The 19,112-nt window shown below is 40.4% G+C and overlaps 1 protein-coding gene across 9 annotated transcripts in view; it reads right to left on the bottom strand.

Annotated features, from left to right (window-relative positions):
* The window catches only part of ITGB6 (integrin subunit beta 6), a 51,990-nt gene that overhangs the window by 30,926 nt on the left and 1,952 nt on the right, over positions 1-19,112 (bottom strand). For 2 of the 9 annotated variants that reach the window (XM_080399162.1, XM_080399167.1), the window contains 3 exons: positions 3,909-19,111; positions 3,092-3,171; positions 160-361 (listed from right to left, as the gene is read on the bottom strand). In XM_080399162.1, the coding sequence (XP_080255288.1) occupies positions 160-361; positions 3,092-3,171; positions 3,909-3,969 (343 nt within the window). In that variant the 5' untranslated portion in view covers positions 3,970-19,111. The remainder of the gene's footprint in view (positions 1-159; positions 362-3,091; positions 3,172-3,908; position 19,112) is intronic. The other 7 variants (XM_080399164.1, XM_080399165.1, XM_080399161.1 and 4 more) reach the window with 7 other exon arrangements.

Raw genomic sequence — 19,112 nt, 5'->3', positions numbered from 1 at the left:
CTAGCATTTCTGAAAGTATTTGAACTCAGTCAAACCTAGTTTTCATCTGATGAGTCAACAGATATTTTGGGGTTTTTAGTCTTTATTCTATCAGGATTTTTTTTTTAGACCATTCAGACTGAAAAAAAAAATCCTGCATCTGTTAACTGAGTGACTTACCTGGTCTCAGCCTGAGAGTTAATTTTTGAGGAGAAATCTGTGTGACATCAGAATTCTTCTGGGTTGCTACAGTTAGGGGCCTGTTACTGTGAATTTCTACTTCTGAAATGGGAAATTCAACCAAATTCAACTGGCATCCTTTTGTCAAAAGGTTTTCTGGGGTATCACACCTCCCATGAATTCCAGTGGAGTCTGTGTAATTCTAAAGCAAACAGGAGAAGGAAGGGATGAGTTAAATGTATTTACTGACCAGCCACCAGCACCTGGCTGATGAAAGATTGATCCAACGCAGGGAACAGAAACAAAAGTGCAAGTTAGTGCACACTAGTGCAGAAAGAAATCTAGGTGGCACTGAAATCTGAATTTGCCCTTCATGGATCATGTCACACAAGTGTATAATTAATGTAACTTACACCAATTTGGTTTCCTGGGAGAAACTGCTCTATTGTTGGGGAATGGGAATTGTGCCACTCACTGCATTTGGCTTCTCACAGTACTGGGAATGATAACACAAAACTCCTACGAGCCCCTGGTTTTTCTATTAAAGAATTATGCCACACATCCATTCCATCTTTCCTAAACAGTTTTGAACTGCTGATGGAACAACATCATTTAATAACAGAAGAGGTCTCAAAGGGGATAAAGTCCTACAAATTTTGTGACAAACTGACAGTGGGGTACCCAACGTTCACCGTTCCTTTCCGACCTACTCTTTCTCCTCAGCACTGCTCTCACATGCTCACTGAAGCAAGTCCCTGTTGCTCTGCCTGGTGCCTACCAAACATGCAGCCACCCCCCCCCTTGCCCCACAGCGCCGGCGGCATTCCCGGTGTGCCCACGGCTGTCTGGTCACATTTGGCCCAGCGTCCTACATGACCTTCTCCCAGCCGGAGTAAATCACAAGCCTATCGATATCAGTTGGATAGCTTGCTGTTTATTTTTGTTACTTGTTCCAAGGCAGTTGATATGCATTCCTTCCCACAGCACCACCGCAGGGTAGGTAGTATCTCCACGTGGTGGTGAAGTTAATGGTTAGTTTCACAGACAGGCTTCTGTGCCTCATTACCATTTCCTAGAGCTACGTCTACAGTGTAGATCCTCAAAACCAGTCAGCTGCCCCCTGAACTGGAAACAGCTCTGGCCTGCAAGACCTTTTGGCCAAAACCTGGGCAACGCCTGGCAGAACCAGGACCAAAACATTCAATTCCCAGCGGATGGTCATGGGCCCATACTGTGGGGCCACTCTTTTCTCCTGGGTTTAGGCAAGCAACCTGGGTGTGCTCTCTGAATTCAGTCAATGCAAAACTTCCCATCCAGACCAAAACAATTTTACTTAAACCTATCTAAACCAGAACCAGGACCCTTCTTTCCACCAAAATGTCACCCTTCATGCCTCAAAATTACCAGGGTTGTTATATGTTTTGGTGGAAGCAATGTTGAGATAGCTGATGGGAACAGTAATTTGTTATTTTTCACACCAAATCTGATGTCTTTCCTCAGGCAAGACTCTCGCCAACTGCTTCTTGAATACAGTGTGCATAAAAATCATGTACCATTACAAAACTTTCACAGGGGGATCCATATCGGCTCCTTTAGTTTCACACTTCATAACCTTCCAAAACTTGTGTGGGGAGGCAAACTTATATTTTAAATACAGTTACAAGGTGCAGTTTTATTCTATGGAAAACAGTGGTTTCTTTGGAGGCCTTTGGGTTTGACACTAAAGCTCCTACATCTTTTGCATACTAGATGTGTTATCTCTAGCAACAAGTGAATGAACCTACAAACAAAGAAAAAAACCCATGATTATTAGTCTGAAGTTTTCAATAGTTTCACAGTTTTGTTTGTTTTTTTTTTTTTTCTAATCAATAAATTGTTTTTAATTTTTGTTTTCTGAAAATACATTATGTGATCAAATTTTCATTTCAAGAAAATCCTGTTTTGGTTGTTAAGTACAAACATAAAAATGACTGCAAACACACTAATGTGGGTGGGGTTTTTTCCCCATGGTAACATTTTTTTCAAACTGCTATATTATTTTAAGAAAATTTATTTTTTAAATAAGTGCTGTTCAGTCTTTGTCAGATACTTCATAAAGGAGTATGTTAGTTCCATCCTGGGTATCGTTTTGCTGTTCAAAAAAGCAAGAAATACTTTTAACAACAAAGGTGTAAGTATTGAAAAATACTTATTTCATGTCTCTTATCTCTGGCAAGTTTTTAATTGTGATAGCTGGCTATCTTGCTAACATTAATAACTAAGACCTATAATATTTACTGTGAAGTAGGGAGATATTATTTAGCATCATTTACAGGTGAAAGATTTAAAAGCAGAGATGTTAGTTAAGTGACTTGCTCAGATAGAAAGTCTGCAACAGATATATAGGAAACAAATCCAGATAGATTTTTTAAAGCCCAATGTTTCAGCCAAAACTTACACCTATATCACACTAATTATAAAACTGACACTATCATCATACTTAAAATCAACCATGGATTGATCATTTGTATATGCAAACTGACTGGAGCACCTTCTGTTTGCAGTCTGGCTTGACATGTAGTACGTAAGATGCAGTCTGGTCTCTAACTTGATGTCTGGTGCTTCATCATCAGTGCTGTGGGTGAGTCAGCCCTGAGGCTGATGAGCTGAGCACCTCCAACAGCACTTTTATTTCTGCCTTAGATGAGGGAGGTTGTTTGAAAAAAACCAAAAAACCACACAAAAATAAAGCAAAAAAACCTCACCCCCCAAAAAATAATAGACCACAAAGGCTAGACTGAATTCTGCTTTTGATCCCCAGGAAGGCTCCACTATGCGCTGCACGTATTAGAAAGCCACGGGCTGACCCAATTAAGTCAATACTTCATCACTCAGAGCTACTACAAACACTTCAAGCTTTACTTTGAAATTATTTTTGCATCATTTACTCTACCTCTTGAAAACACCAAGCACAGTGTGGTCCCAAAAGCAAACAATCTTCACAAGTCACTGCACTTTGCTGAGAACAGGTCCCTAAATTCAAACCCAAGAAGAGAAAAGACTATTAATAATGTGGTTAATCATTAAATTTATGAAGAATCTTGTCATTTAGAGAATGTGGGTGGTGAAAAATGCACACATTTAGCCATATTTAGGTTTACAGATAAAATTCCTTCGTAACAGTATTTCTATTAGTAGAAGATTAACACTCCAATAAAAATTAAAAATCCACAATTGCCAACAATTAACATACTTTTGCATGCTTTATGGATGGCATTCACTGAGAACATGTTATTTGTTTTTTCCAGTGCACCTGATAAAGCATTACATGTGTTTCTAGTATGGTGCAGGTAAGACATTTCCAGCATAACCAGGGATATTAAAAGAACAGCTCTACGTTCACTCTATATGCTTAAAATTGCTTCACTCAGGTCTGTAGATACTAGATATGATTTACTTTGTTGTGCAAGTACAAGTGAATTACTCAGTCACATGTAGAGTATTAAGTTTCTCAGTGGATCAAACAGTGATTAGAATAACCAAAATTTCTCAAATGCCCATCTCTTTCATACATGCTGTGCTATGTAACAGCCACATAAATCTCAGATGAATTTGCAGGGTAACCTTACAGCAGTCTGTCAAAAAAAAAAAGTCATTAAACAGAAAGGAATGATTAAATACAGAGGACAGAAAGCTATTTCATGTCAACTTCAGGCAAGAGACAACGCAAAAATGGTTTTGAAATGGATCTCCCTGCCCCTGAGCCTTACCTTGCACATTGTTATTTCTTTGCAGAAATAGGAAACAGAGGCAAAGCAATTCAATCCCCATTCGTTTTCAGTGCTGGCTGCGTGACAAAAAAAATTAGCGTGTTAATTATCATCCACGTAAAGGCAGAATGCCGTAAAAATCATACATTCCTGAAGGGTATGTTTTCAGATGTCACCTACACTGGATTGCGAGGAAACTTCAACCCTACTGGGACAGACCATGAATAGAAGTGAAAACAAGGGCTACCTGGGCAGGTAAAGAGGACAAGCTGTGCATAAAGTAACGTGAACATGGTTATCACTTCCTTGTTTTCCTGGACTCCTTATAAGGTATAAGGGGAAAATTCATTCAGGTGAAGATTTCTGTCAATCCCAGTCACTCTGGGTCCTAGAGCAACCCAGCCAAGAGAGTGGGTTTTCGTGTGTACAGCAATTCTTAAAAGGCTCCTCTAAAATAATGCCTTTAATTGTTCCCCGAGGGAGTGCGTTAGGTAGATGGATCATTATGATTGCCGAGCGAGTATACCTTGAGAGATGTAAAAATCCCATTTTTTCAGATTTCCTGATGTAGAGGGAAACTTGTGAAGGCAACTGTGAAAAAAACCAAAAAGCAATCACTTGTTATAATTGAGGACCTGGCTTCAGTAATTCAAGATACAGAGTACATTTATTAACATTGCAAGCTGAAAAGGAAATTCTGCAGTTGTGGATTTTTTTTAATATGGAGAAGGAGGAATAATTACATTCCCAGTTCTGCAACTGACTGAAAAAAAAATCATGTCAGCTTTAACTCTGTGTAGTAAGTGGCCAAATATTCTACAGCACAGATACAACAATATAACAAATTGCTCTCTCCCCATCTCCCCAACCTTTCTTACAACTTTATTAAAAGGAAATAAAATTTCTTACTTGCAGATTTCATCTCTTCCCATCTTTTATGCTCTGCTATTGTCTGTTTTGAAAATCATTTGTTCAGGACAAGCCCTGTCTTATCATAAGGGTTTGCAACAAACTACACACAGTGCAGCATAAAATTGTTATTTCATCAGTTGTGTTGCTGGCCTGAAAACATAGATCCTTTTTTTCTCTACAGTCAGAAATCCTACTGAGATTAGCTCATAAGGACTAGGTTGCTCTCACCAAAAGAACTGGCAGGACCAGACCTCCCCCTTCAGACTGGTGGTGGCTGCAATCTTGGGGCAGGATGTGACAGTAGGAATGGGTCTATACTAGTTAATCTCAACATGCCTGGAAACATTCCTGGGCACTGAGGCCAACTGGCATGGAAAGACCTGCGTTTATGCTTGCAAATTGCCTATTGGGACCATTCTAGCAACCAAATAGTGCCCAGAAATTGTTTGCAAAGTGTTAATTGGAAGAGGTCAGATTCATGCCAGGGAGCATTTTAACAGTTTAATAGTGTAGACAGTCTCATTCTAGTGCCTGGAAATATTCCCAGGCACATCTGATTTTACTACTATTTACACAGTCTATATGTAGTTTCATAGCAGCTCAAGCTGGATTACGTCAAGGCTACCTTTGCTCTGCCCTTGCGTTTCCACCCCTTTCCTCCTACGAGTACTCATGTCCAAACAAACAGTGAGCTGATTCAAATGGATCCAATTAAAATCCAGTCACCTTCTGTGCAGAAGGTGGGGGGCTACATTTCACCTGGGTGGGTCCCTTGAGCCGCGTGGCTGCCCAGTGCAGAGTGCCCAGGTCAGGGGAGGGAGCAGGGAAGACAGGCAGAGTTGGCAGGAAAACACTGGGCTGAAATTAATCCAATTTAGGCTGTTGTGGAACCATATCTTAACATTTCTATTTACAACAACATTCCTAAGTCTCCTTCAACTGCTTTCTATACCTTGGAGTTTCCTTTGCAAGAGGCTTGTTTAGCTACAGCAGTTTCCTGTGACACAAAGAAAGCATCGATTAGATTATGTTCCCTAGGCTGGTGAAGATGCAGCTCTGCGAGGACACCGTCTGTAACTAAGTAAGGGCAAAAAGAAATGGAGTCAACTGAAAATGTTTGCTCATACTAAGAAAAAAAATCCTCCTGTGCTGCCCAAAACATCTTATTTCCCTGTTTTTAATTTACATTTGTGTACGTGTCCTTTAATGTTGTTGCTATGTCTATAGCCTTGTGGAGCTGCAAAACCCAGTACTTTCAACACAGAAGGTCACTTTGTAGCTCTTACGAGCCCCTGATAATATAGCGACACTTCAAAGCATGTGCTCAAAGGACTTGGTGGCAGTCCTTCAGTCACCGAAAGGTGCCAAACACCAGCAGTGTCCCAGATGAAGGACAAGCCAGCTGAAGCGCTGGTAATTGGCAAATGCTTATTCTTAGATTCAAGATACCAAACTTTTTAATGTGGAGAGATTGAATAATACAGCCTACATAAAACTTACAAATTCTGTTTGATAGTATCAGTTCCCCATTTGCTTGTGTGGTAATATTTTATATAGGTCTTGGCGAGGACAGCATGACTGGAGGCTAAGTGCCTGCCTCTGAATGGGATGGCTGCCAAAGACTATCTGAATAAGTCTTGCCTGAATGAAATAACCAAGTTTCTGCAAATTATTAAGAACAGACCTCCCCAGATTGTCTGGAGGGAGCAGAGAAGGAAAAGAAGGTAGCAGAACAAACAACAAAAGCACACAGGGGAAAAAGAGAGAGAAACCAAGGTCAGTTTTGGTTTAAAAACTCACACAATGAGAAACTCACAAGACTGGACAGAGTGGGAATAAAAACCTCACTGACAGGGGCACAGGAGGTTACGGGGAGGTCCAGGAAGGGAGACCACATGTACCAAGAGTAGATCTTGGGCAAGACAAGAAAACCTATGCAGGAAGCTGAGAGATGATTCTTGTTTTGAAGTGTCACCAAATATCTTGTGCAGTATCTAAAGATAAGTCGACTAGGAAATTCCTCTACTAATTTAGTGCTTTATTGGCTTTATCATATATGCTAGAAAAGCAGAAGCATAATCCAGAGTAGCCACGCTGATGTGGCAAGGATGAGCAAAAGCCTTTGGGGCCCCGGCAGTGCTTTGTTTGACAGCAAGGTTCCCCTTCTTCATAAGGTTTGTAAAAGAAAGTCTTGTTTCATTCATCCAGATTCGAGGCATCAGTTCAATGAGCAGTAACAAAAAAGTAGTTCATAGTACAGACAGAACACAATTATTATTGTTTTCATCAGCCCCTGCATATTCATTTGGGAGCAAATTCTGGTCTCAAATCAGGGTTACAGTTTTATAGTGAAACACTGGAACAAAAACCAGCTGTTTATCTTTTAGTATGGGCAGTGTTGAACAATGCAAGTCTGTGGTTCCTTAAAGACAATAAAATTTGTATATGACAAAATCTTTAGCACATTTTCCCTCATACCTGGCACTTCCAATACATGAAGACAGCACAGAAAGATATTCTGTTCATCCAGTCAACCTTTAACAGAATCACTGGCAAGAAACAAACATCAAATATCAAGGTACAGAAAGAAAGAAAGCTGATGTTGGGGACAGGGAATAAGAAATAAAGCATCAGTTTCAAGATGCATTTCACTAATAATAGTGGGCTTTTTATCCTCCAGAACAATGGTGTATCTTTTCTGGTGCACTGAGCTGAATCCACAAGTGGCCTTGGTGATGGGTCTGTAAAAGTTCCAGAATGAGAAGTATTCACCTACAGAAGCACGTTCTCACCATTGGCTCATTCAAATCTAAAAAATACTTAATTTTAGAAAAAATAGCAGCCTCTCCTGTAAATAGGGTATAAACTGATATAGCATAATTACACACAGAGGAAGACCAGCCCAAGAGAAAACAAGTAGCTCCTTTTGTGCTAGGCAAAACCTGGAAGAGGAGGCATGTTAGGTCCATGCTCTTCTCATACACACTCTCACACTGAAGGCCTGGAAAAATGCGGAACAATTTAAAGTCAGTCTGTCCCATAGGCTAAGAATGTTCTCAGAATATTTACAAAGGTGAAGGGAAGTGTCTCCTGCACTTCAGAAAACATTTCACTCTTCTTGCCCTTCATCAGAGAATTTTGTGGAACTGAAAGCAGTGAGGTGTCCCTTCTCTCCATCATATACAGCGACATTCATCTCCTCAACATGTCTGTAAGAGGCGAAGGGCTACACTCCTTAGGTAAGAGGCAGGCTGCTTCGTGTCCGAAACATCGGGTGACTTTTCTCTCCTTTGTTGGCTTCCAAATCAAATCTGTCTAGAAAGCTCCTGATGATCTTTAATGGGGAATCAAAAGCAGACTTCGAAAGTTTTGGTCAACATTTTTAACCTAGAAGATAGCAACTGAAGAATATGCAAAAATCTGCAGAGTGAGTGGTTAAAATACTTCTCTCCCAAAGAAGACATATGTTCTGTAGCTGCAGTCAAGTGCTTCTGGACTCTTGGGCCAGCAGAAATGGAAGGCATTTTCTTCAGAAAAAGTCTACCCAGAAATATATGCCTCAGCAGCCTGACAGACCCAGTTCCAAAGAACAGCAATGACAGATGTTTCAGAGGATGCCTGACAATTAGCTAAGCAATGAAGCCTGAAAAAGAGTTTCCAGACTTGAAACTTAGATTTATCTCTGAGGAACTAGGGGTGATTCAAGTAGCCACACAGTGATGTGAGCGTCCTGCAAGCGCGTCAATCCAGCATAGACAGAAGCCACACACAGACACTGCAGCGGTGCTGGAACTTGTCTTCTTGCTACCTCTACTGCAGCATAACTCCTGGCAATACTTCAGGGAGAGCTGGCAACATTTGAAAAGGAAGCAACGATCCCTAATGAACAGTTGTATTTAATGGGGAAATTCACAGTAATGGTGAATGTGACTAATCAATAATTTTTACCTTTTTTTTACTTTAATTTTTTCCTAGATACAAAATAATAGTATCACCTATCAAATCACGGGGTAAAATAAATAAATGCATCTGGGTTTACACATTTTAAATGCCGCTTGATACTATTTTCTACCTCCTTCTTTGTTAATCAGCATGGTGAGAGACGGGTATTGCTCCAACAAAAATGGCATCAATCCAAAGAAACCACCGTATACATTCGGGTCTTTTGAAAATGACACGGAGCCTGTGGTTAACAAAGATCTGAACATACAGTGGTTGGGCTGCTCCCCTGTTTTGTGTACTAATTAGTACGCATGGGCTGCTCCCATGTGTACTCATGTCCTGCCCGGCTGTGCGGGGTGAGGCACAGAGCCCCCCAGGCGCGGGCAGGGGTGTGGGAGGGCAAAGGCCCCTCTCGCTCCCCTCCCCACGCACAACGGGGAGCGGCTTTCGGAGATGAGGGGTGTCTGTCGCTCCTTCCAGCCGGTGGCAGGGGCCAAAGGGCCACCCAAAGGAAAGGTGTTTTTCCCCGCCAGCTCTGAGCAAAGCGGGGTGTGTGTGTGGGTGACTCAAGCCATGATTCATGCTCCGGTCTCCTCTCGTTTCCCAAGCAGCATGCTGCTGTTAGGTGAGGGCAGGGAGCGAAATCAACAACCTACCTCTGAGCAAACAGAGGAAGAGGAGGGAGGAGGAGGAATTGCTCACCAATGAACAGCAGGCGGGCAAGCCAGGGTGTTTTCAACTCCTATTTACTTTGCCCGCAGCTCTGACCTGGCTGGTTCCAGCCAAGGGTGTGAGCAAACCTTTGCCCTCGGTTTCCTTCACATGGGTGAGCACCCTGAAAGATTTGTTTGCTTTTCAGATTTGAATACACTCTCAGACTCAAAGCGAAGTAATTAAACCTCCGAATTGCAGAAGGACTCAGGTAGAACCAGTGGGACAATCACGTGGCATTTGAGTGGGACTGCCAGCCAGCCCACGGCGCTCAGAACACGCCAGGGATTTCCACACAGCCTATTGAACCTGGCTGCAGTTTCTGTTTGGTTTTCACAGTTACATGGCACACCTTGTCCTCCCTGTGTTATAAAAGCCTGGCGCTGGGCAACAGAGCAAGCACCCCTGTTCGGTGCTGGTGCACGCTGGTGGCAGCAACCGTGCTGAGCACCAGCTCCACCACGCCTCAGACCTCCTGCACTTTAGCTGAAGAGTTTTCTGTAACTTAGTCCGTCCAGATCCATGCTAAGTGCAAACTGGACCTGCTGGACCCATTACAGAAGGGCCAAAGTGAGCCCTGAGACAGGCGGGTTGCAGCAGCACCAAAAGGAAATCGAAGCTGTAGCGCAGCCCTGCAGCAGGCTGGCGGGGAGGCATCGCAGAGGGAAGGCTTGCTTTTGGAAAAGCCAGTAGGGTTGTGTAAACGCAATGTATTCAGGCCTGATTCATGTAAAAGATGTAAATTCTAAAGTGCTGAGCTGGGATTAAATCATTTGTAAGAAGTGATTCCCCACCGGTCTTACACACAGAAAATAAATTTATCTTATAGTTGACCTTGCTGTACTTAGACCTACAGAAGTCCAGCGCTTTGCTGACACATAGGGTTTGAATAAAGTTAATCTAGAATAACTGAAACAGATAAGCATGTTTAGCTCGGCACCCAAACAGCTGCTAAAACCTGCGGCGAACGGGCTCAGGCAGTGCCTGGAACCAGCTACGCCTCTGAAGCTTTCCAGCAGCTATTCTGAACTTGGCCAGCACGGTTTCTATTTCCAGACACGCCGTGTTTGGGCCACTCGTGCTTTCTGGGAAAATAACAGGATTTAGGGCTTCAGGAGCCTTTTGTACAGAGTGCTGCCATCTTATGGCTACTCTGCCACCCTGGAGTAAAGAAAAGATTACTTTAAAACTTACACAGAATAAAAGTCTTCAGATACTAACAGCCCTGCTACCAATATTTTGCCTTGCTTCTTTATGTAGGAACCATTGGAGATGTTCATGTCTTTATTAAAGAATTTTGCCTTTTATGTTAGAGTTATAATGGTTTGTTAGCGTGCTTTTTCTAAATTCCTGTCTCATCTGTCACAGTAAACAGAACATTACTTCTAGTGCCTTTGTTACAAGCTCAGATACATGATTCTGAAATGTCAGAAGTTGTTTCTAATATCTTTGTTGGTATAAGTTATTACAGTATTTTGAAAATCTTGCATTATTGTTATCTGTGTGTTTCTTATGGAAATAGGAAGGAAATTTAAACCAACAGTGTCCACTCACATGTAAACAGAAATACTGGAAAAATAACATTATATAGAATGATCAGTGCTTCGTAATTCTTAAAGAACTGGTAAGAACTGTCGATACTATGTGTCTATTAAAACCATGCAAGACTGAAAACATGTAAATAGAACCATCTCTAAATAAAAATAAAATCTACTAAATAAATTCCGTGTATTTTGGCTGAAAAATACCAAAAGGATAAGGCAGGGCAGATTTTCCCTAATGACTTCCTCTGGGAGTTCAAAACCAAGTAAACCCTGTCAATAATATTTGGCCCACTGATACCTTATGCTTCTTATACATTTGTAACTGCTTTGCTGTACTTCAGTCGGATACTTAGCCCACAGAATAACCATAATTTTAAACAGATTTTAAAAAATAATGTAATTCTTCACATTTTGTAGCACATCAATATGCCACAGGAGGCCACAGAGGCATGCTTTCTATCTGAACCAATAAGTTAACAGACATTTATAAAAAATACTGTCGCTCCAATAGTACAAAGCAGAGGGCACAACACTGCAAAGGATCTCATAGATACTGAAGATGTGTCCTTTCACCTTACACAACCGTGTTAATAAATTTATGAAAAATCCATCATTAGACTACTCAGACTGTTCAACACTCTGGCAGAGAGGCAAATAGAAAGTGGCTCTACTCACCTTTATGGTAAATACAAGAACTACGTGAATTCAGTATTATCCAATTTGCAAGCCAATAATTTCCATTTTACTGTGATACCCTCACCTACAATGGCTTGTTCCTGTCACTCTTACTAGAAGATGGTTTCAAAGAGTTCACTCTTCTCATGGCTGGAAACCTCCTTAGCTCCAGTCTGGGTGGACTCACTTTCAATTTATATCCATTTGTTTCAATGACAACATTGTCTGGTAACTTAAATAACTTCTTTCCTTTCCTAGTATTTGCCCTGCCCTTCTTTCCCCTCCCCTTCATGTATTTATAGATAGCAATCATATATCCCTCATTCTTTGTTTGGTCCAGTGCTGCTTCTCTGCATTTCTTTCAATGCTCTCGTAATTATGGGTGACAGACGGTTCGCAGTACTCCAGCAGAGCTTTCACCGGTGCTTCCTACAACGGTGTCCGTACTTACATATCACTTCTTAAGTCTCCTTCATTGTATCTAAGGAGGATCGGTTTTGCCTTTCCATTGGCTCCATCCCAGCTCTCTCAGCATTCTTCCATGACTGACCAAGACATTATGGTCTTTCTCTTGCCCAACTTAAGCCACAATTTATAACAGAAATTGTTTCTACCTCAGTTCGTGCGTGACCAGGCATTTGTGCTGTTAAATTCTACTCCATACCTCCAGTCCTCAGGTTCCTCCGCAACGTGTATGTAATGGTACGGATATTTTTCTCATCTGACCATGCCACTTTTAACAGCAGTGGAAGTATTAAAACTTTCAGAGGCTAGCTGAAACTGTGATGCTTGAAAATCTCTACCCAACCTTTAGGTAGTCAAATGATTCCCTTTCCAGAGTGGATGACATCATACATACATTTCCTCGGCCCTAACACATTGTATGAAACATTTATTGCTTTCATCCTATTTCCTGCATTTTATCTCCACATCCTTATTTATTCTTTTTTGCAAAAATGTGTACATTGTGTACAAATATCCCTATTACTAAGGTCAGATTAATGAAGCTGTAGATGTGAGGTTGCTTTCTCCTTTGCTCTTCTTTGGTTTTGGCATGTCTTTTAAGAAAAACTTTTTTCTATACTTGAAATTTAATTTGCTCATTCTTTCAGCATTTCAGGATAGATAACAGACATCATTCCACTATGGGCCTACTGTACACTGGATTTATTTCTCAAGTTTGTAAATGAAATTTACAAATTTTTTACAATGTAAATTTCTTTTATTTCTACAGATTCTTCCCACCCTGATTTTATTTTTCCCCATTATCTGTACCATCCTTTTCAGAGAAAAGAAGGAAAATAATTTATTTACTTTGGGCAGTACATAGATAACTTTTAAATCTCTACCCCTACCTTGCCACATACCAGACCCCCTGTTATTTGTGTGGCAGAAGAAATTGTCAGTCTTTCAAATTTTGTTTACAGATGGTAAGTCTGCAAACTTGACTAATATCACTATGCCCTCTGATTCTTGATTCCCAAGATACCATTTTCACTGATGATCTGGTATGGTGGGGTTTTCTTCCGCTATGACTTTCACTATCTTTGCTTACTCCTAATATTATTATTGTTTTGGTTTTTTTAAGGTTTTATTCATATACTAAGGTGCTAACACCCTTCTCTTCACTGCACTTACAGTGTAAAGTGCAGATTTTAAAAATCCTATTTAAATTAAAGAAATCCTAATATTCAGATTTGGAACTTTTATCTACTTGACACCACTAACTAGTTTCTTTAGGTACAACAGTTCAGAAGGACAAATTTGGAGAAACTAACAGGCCTATTCTTGTTTATTCTTTCACTTATTTTCAATTTAATCAAGTTGAGATAACTTTAGCTAGGTTATTTTCTACAACCAGCTGCTCTATGTCATCACTACCTAACAAAGACCACCTAGAATAGCATCATGGTAGTCCAGTGACTGCTCTAGTGATGAAATCTGCCAGCTATTACACCCTGGAATAACCGGCTCTACCGTTATCAGTAACATTTGCTTTACACCCTATTTCTGAGCAGTTAAAATCTCCTGCGATGAGACAATGCTTGCCAGTTTCTCTTTCACGCTTGTAGTCCTCTGTGTCAGATCTACGTGTAACAGTCCCTCAGCGATCCTTCAGAAGACCACTAGTTTGACAAATTCCATTCTGCCCATGCTGCCTCTCTCTGCCTCTGTGGGCAACTTTATTGTTACAGAATGATGCTTTTATTTCTGATTTTCTTAACAGTCTACACACTGGTTTGAGTGGATTTCAGTCCTAGATTACCCATCCACCATACTTTGCTATTCTCAGGAGATTCGGGGTCCTCCTGGGTGCAGCAGTTCTGGCCTGCATCTGTTTGCACACAGTTTTTGTACACAAACATCATGGCTCATCTTCTATGATATTGTGCAAATATTTTAATTATGTTGCTCACATCTCTTTTATTCCTGACATCCAGGCCATTCACATCACATTCCCACCTGCATCAGTACTGATTTTTCCCATCCATTTTGCTCCCATCTGATATTTTTTCCCCCCACATATTTGATGCTTTCTGTTTTTCAGAACCGGGTATGAAAGCTATTTACAAGTGTTCTTCAACCTCCTCTCCTATTTCCCCAGCTTACAATTCTTTTACTGATTATATAGATACATAATTATCTATTGTTATCGTGTATTATTTTGTAGTATGCCACATGATGTATTCATATTATACTATATTGATATCAAATATAGTAATCTCGGTTCCAGAAAAAAACACAAGAAAACCCAGTTTTCTCTGACAGAGTTTATCTAGTATGCATGAAAAACCATCTTTCTTCGCAAAAGTTAAATGCCTTACAACACTCCTCATAACATCAATTCTTAAGACATCTGCTGCTCTTTATTATCTTGCATGCTTTAACACACCCTCTTCAGGAATGAAATGCTGCAGTGGGAGCTTTTCCTTCAGGATAAACCTACTCAAGCAGATTTCCCATTTTGTGATCTTCTCAGTGCTCCCTCCTTCAGACTTTCGTCCTACAACGTGAGCTGATACAAAGTTATATTTCATCCCAGAGATGATTGCATTGCCACAGATGCTAAAATGGCTTCTGTTTTATAAACGGAATAAATAATAAAATTGCATGCACATACTGTGTGCATCTGCCTGGAATACAATCATTTTAGCTTGAAACTATGCTGTAACAGTATTGCTGACTTTACATTTGTGGGGCTGTTTTAAAATAGCTTCAGTTAAAATAAATTTATTTTTGAATGAGAGAGGTAAAGTGAAAAACTTGAGTAATTATGTAAGATGTCTCATCAGTTCTCCTGGAGATATTTTAGTCATTGGGAGTTAATCACTACCTGATATTATGTGAAAAACCTATTCAAAGCCAGTCTAAAATACAGTATTGTGTTTGAGCAGAAATGCAGACATTGAGTCATAGCTGTCAGTTATTTATTATACTTCAGTCAGTTATGATGTGATTCTTTCCAATATTAGTCTTCCATTTGATTTACGGTAAGATACTGATCTGGTGGATGAGACACTCAGTTAGAGCAAGACCCTGCCCACCCTAATCAGGAGAGACGTTTGAGTGTTTGACTACCATGATGTCCCTACAAAATTTTGTAGCTCTATAAAAAATATACATAAGGTTCAAGAGGTTAATGAGTTAACATTAATTGGGAAGAGGCATCTGAATGCCCTTTTACATTGGAGAATGATAGCTGTGCTCAGTAATGTCTGAGAGCAACAGGAGAAACCAAGGAAGAATTCAAACAGGTCAAACAGTGGTCCTGTGACAGCACCTGGGGACTGTGCCAAGCCAAGCACCTGGTTATAAGCGAAGCTCCAGGGAACAGCAAACACAGGTCTTAGACTGACACGCGGGAGGTGCCTCACTGTGTTTTCTATAGGCACAATCAAGAACAAAGTGATTCCTAACTTGGACACATCAGGTGCTTACTGCTTGCCAGAAGAAATCTCGCCAGAAAAAAAGCCAATCCACATATTGTTTGGTTGGTTTATTTTTCAGCTGGAGCTTGAAGCTGGGGGAAGTTCCTCTCTTGCTCTGTAGTCGGTGAACTTTCTTGCATGTAGGAAAAACACAAACGCCCTCTTCTGCCTGTGTTATGTAAACCTGAATATAAAAGGGTATGGGTACATGACCTACAGGTCAAAATCATCATAACAATTTCAAGCAAGATTGTCTAATAGTGACAGCAGTGGACTGAATATACTAGTAATATCTTGTGGAAAGTGCATATTCATCATGTTTTCATGCTGTCATCATTTTCTGTCTCATTTTATGAAAGTTGCTCAATATTTATGGTTTTAAACATATACAAAAGCAAACAAAACCATTGCAGTTATTTTTCCAGACTGTGCTGACATACTAATCACAATGCCTGAGCAGTCACATTACTGATAAAACCACTCATTTTTATGAGGTCTCCTTCATCATCAGTTTGCTCACGTACAGTAATAAAGCCTATTTTTCCTTCATCCTGAACTGATTTTTATGTTCTCACGCATTACCATCTGATTCATCCTTACCACTTTTATAGGAGTATTTTTCTTCCTCTGCTGCTTCAAAAACCCCCTCTTAGGTTTATTTGATCTGCTTGTGTGTTGAGCAATGGTAGTTTGATTTCTCTCATGCTTCTGCACAAATCTTTCAAGACTTGAACTTTTGCTTATATTCTTCTAAGTTCAGCATTCATAACATATTGCTTTCTTTACGATCCTGGTACCGTGCTTCTTCTGTTGTTACAGTGATGCTTGAGGAAGATTGTTCCTTGGAAGAAATTGCTTGTCTCTTGCAACCAGAACTGATTGAGGATCAGGATCAAACAGAGCATCACAAGCTCCAACCTAGGCAGGCTTCCTAGCTGGAGAAATTCCTTAGTGCAGCTCTTGTGGGGGAAACCTGTCAATCTCTTTCTGTTTATAATGTCTACTAATATTCTGAATAACAGCACAGGCACCACAGAGGCCTTGATTTTATTCTACAAGGACAGCAGGTAAACATTGTCAGAAAAATAAGAGTCCAGTATTGGGAACTCAGATTTCCAAATTTGAGCCTGAAAGCCTGGGTGAAGGACAGCCAAACACAGGAGATGTGGAAGCCGGGAAAAGGTCAGAGAGGGAGCAAAGCTTGCTGAAGCTGATTTTAAACAAGTGTTTGAGGTATTGCTGTGGGTTTTGTATCCATTGCTTCTGGATGAGATGAATTGCTGCTAGCATGGCACTTTGGGACTGAAGGGGGCAAGAAGCATCTTCTAGGGATGATAAGGATCATTGTTACAAGTACATTTTCGGCCCTGAAATAGATGGCGGCATTTGCAGTCCTACACCCTAGATGGTTCTACTAAGGGAAATAAAAACAATCTCTACATGACCTTAATAAGACACCTCTACAGACACAGCCAGGAGGCTCTATCATGTGAGTGCTATTCCTAGGTAGTCTGGCAGGGTCTCATTTCAGGGGCAGCTAGTGCTAAATGAAACCTCATTTTGATCAGACCCCACCTCCCGGCTGACAAGCCTGCAGATGGCTTCAGGCTGCCTGGGTGCCAGCAAGGGGAAACAAACCTTAAAGGAGAAACCTACACTCAGGTTTGCACCTTTGTACCCCCGAGAAAAGGATGAGAACTGCTGCAAGAGCAATGCTGCTCCAGCTCTGCTGGTCTGCTGAACTCAGCCCAGTTGCTTTGGTTGTTATTAAAAAAAAGCACTGAGCAATTGTACAGGAAGATCCAATGCATTAATTTGTGGGAGTTTATATATAGGATACCAGACAGCAAGTTGGATGAGAGTTTTGAATGCCAGTGAGATGCTGACCAGGTAACAAAAGTTTGACTTAGGAGGCATATTCTTGTCTCCCTAAACTTTCAAAATGAAATATTGTTACTGACAGCACAAGGCATCTTATGAGTTTTCCCCAGCCCCTTCACTCTTAACAGATAGTGTGAATGTTTTAATTAAAGCTTTGACAGAGAAGTAGATCAGGCCTACTGTATCATTTTCCTTTCACAGCATGCTTCAGCAAGCTGATGCAGATTGCTAGGTCGATGAGATATATCAATATTATAAGACACACCATGTGTGAAGCTGAACACATTAAAGGCTGATGTTAAATTTTAACATAGATCATGAATCACTCAAACTTATTCAGCCATCCAGGATTAATATAAAAAGTATGAGTAACAGGGGGTTTTTTGTTTTCATATAAGCAGGAGGATGAGACACCTGAACAAATGTTCATATGAGACAACAACTTTTACTCTGCTCCTGTAGGAATGGTTCAGACATTTAGAACACAATGCAGAATATTTGTTGAAGACCTTGTCATAGCTTTCCGAGAACTAAAATTTTTGACAACTTGATTTGGGGGGAGCCTGTTAAGATGATAAAGTCTGGTAAAAAAAAAAAATAATATATATATAAATATATATATGAAAACTTTTAAAAAATGTTGTCCCCCACATGCCTCAAAGAGGGAACAGGTAATGTTCAAACTGAATGCTACTTTACTCATTTCTTCTCCTCTTGACTATTTATTGGCATTGTTAGCTCCATTTTCTTACAAAGATATTCAACTGTAAAATTATTTTGGGCTAGATCTCAACCACAAACTCAGTCACTAAAGTGACTTACTGCATTGAATAGCCCTTGACTTTACTGGCATTAATAAGGACTGTATGCCCTACAAATAGTAATAAGTATTTACATAATCTTATATACTTTGGATAACATGTTATCACAGTTCATCATTCTTTATCTTTCCTTATTTTTGCGGTATTTTTTTCTTTTACAGCTCACCTCTGTCTAGACTACAGACAATTCCTTATAAAGACAAGTTTAATTATACTGAGACATGCAAGCTCAGCTGGGCAAATAGTTGGTGTTCTCTGATACTTTTCATCAGATTGATGATACAGATTCATCAGATTTTCTACAAACAAAATATTTCCATGCTACTGAAACATTTTTTTTGCAGAAAAAAAGCTTTATTTTTTCCTCCTTATTGTAGGATGTGCATTGATGAAGTATTTGATGTCAACATTCATTGTAGGCTGTTATTAAAAATACTTGCTGCAGTAAGATTACTCATTCACTTTCTGCACATTTTTGGTAAGCCTGTGGTACCTCAGAACCTGCATCTGTCACTGGGGACAGCACAGAAGCACTCGCTGAGCTCTACAGCTCTGCCAGAAGGAAGAGGACCGGGTTTTGGCATCCTGAATAGCAGTAGCTCTAGAGTGAAAGACCATTGTTTGAAAACGGCACAATCGTCGGAGATGGTGGCACAGCAAAAGAGGCGCTGAGAGCATTGCAGCTAGAGACGCAAGTAACAGGTCTATTCATAGCACTGCTTTTCCCCAGGGGATGGCGTCTTGCGAGTGACTTCATTAACTGCTGACAGCAGACAGACTGCGCTGCGC

This window comes from Falco punctatus (assembly GCF_963210335.1).
Source record: "Falco punctatus genome assembly, chromosome: 8".
Classification (NCBI taxonomy): domain Eukaryota; kingdom Metazoa; phylum Chordata; class Aves; order Falconiformes; family Falconidae; genus Falco; species Falco punctatus.
Note: the sequence above shows the minus strand (reverse complement) of the source record. Positions and strands in the feature narration are given on the sequence as shown.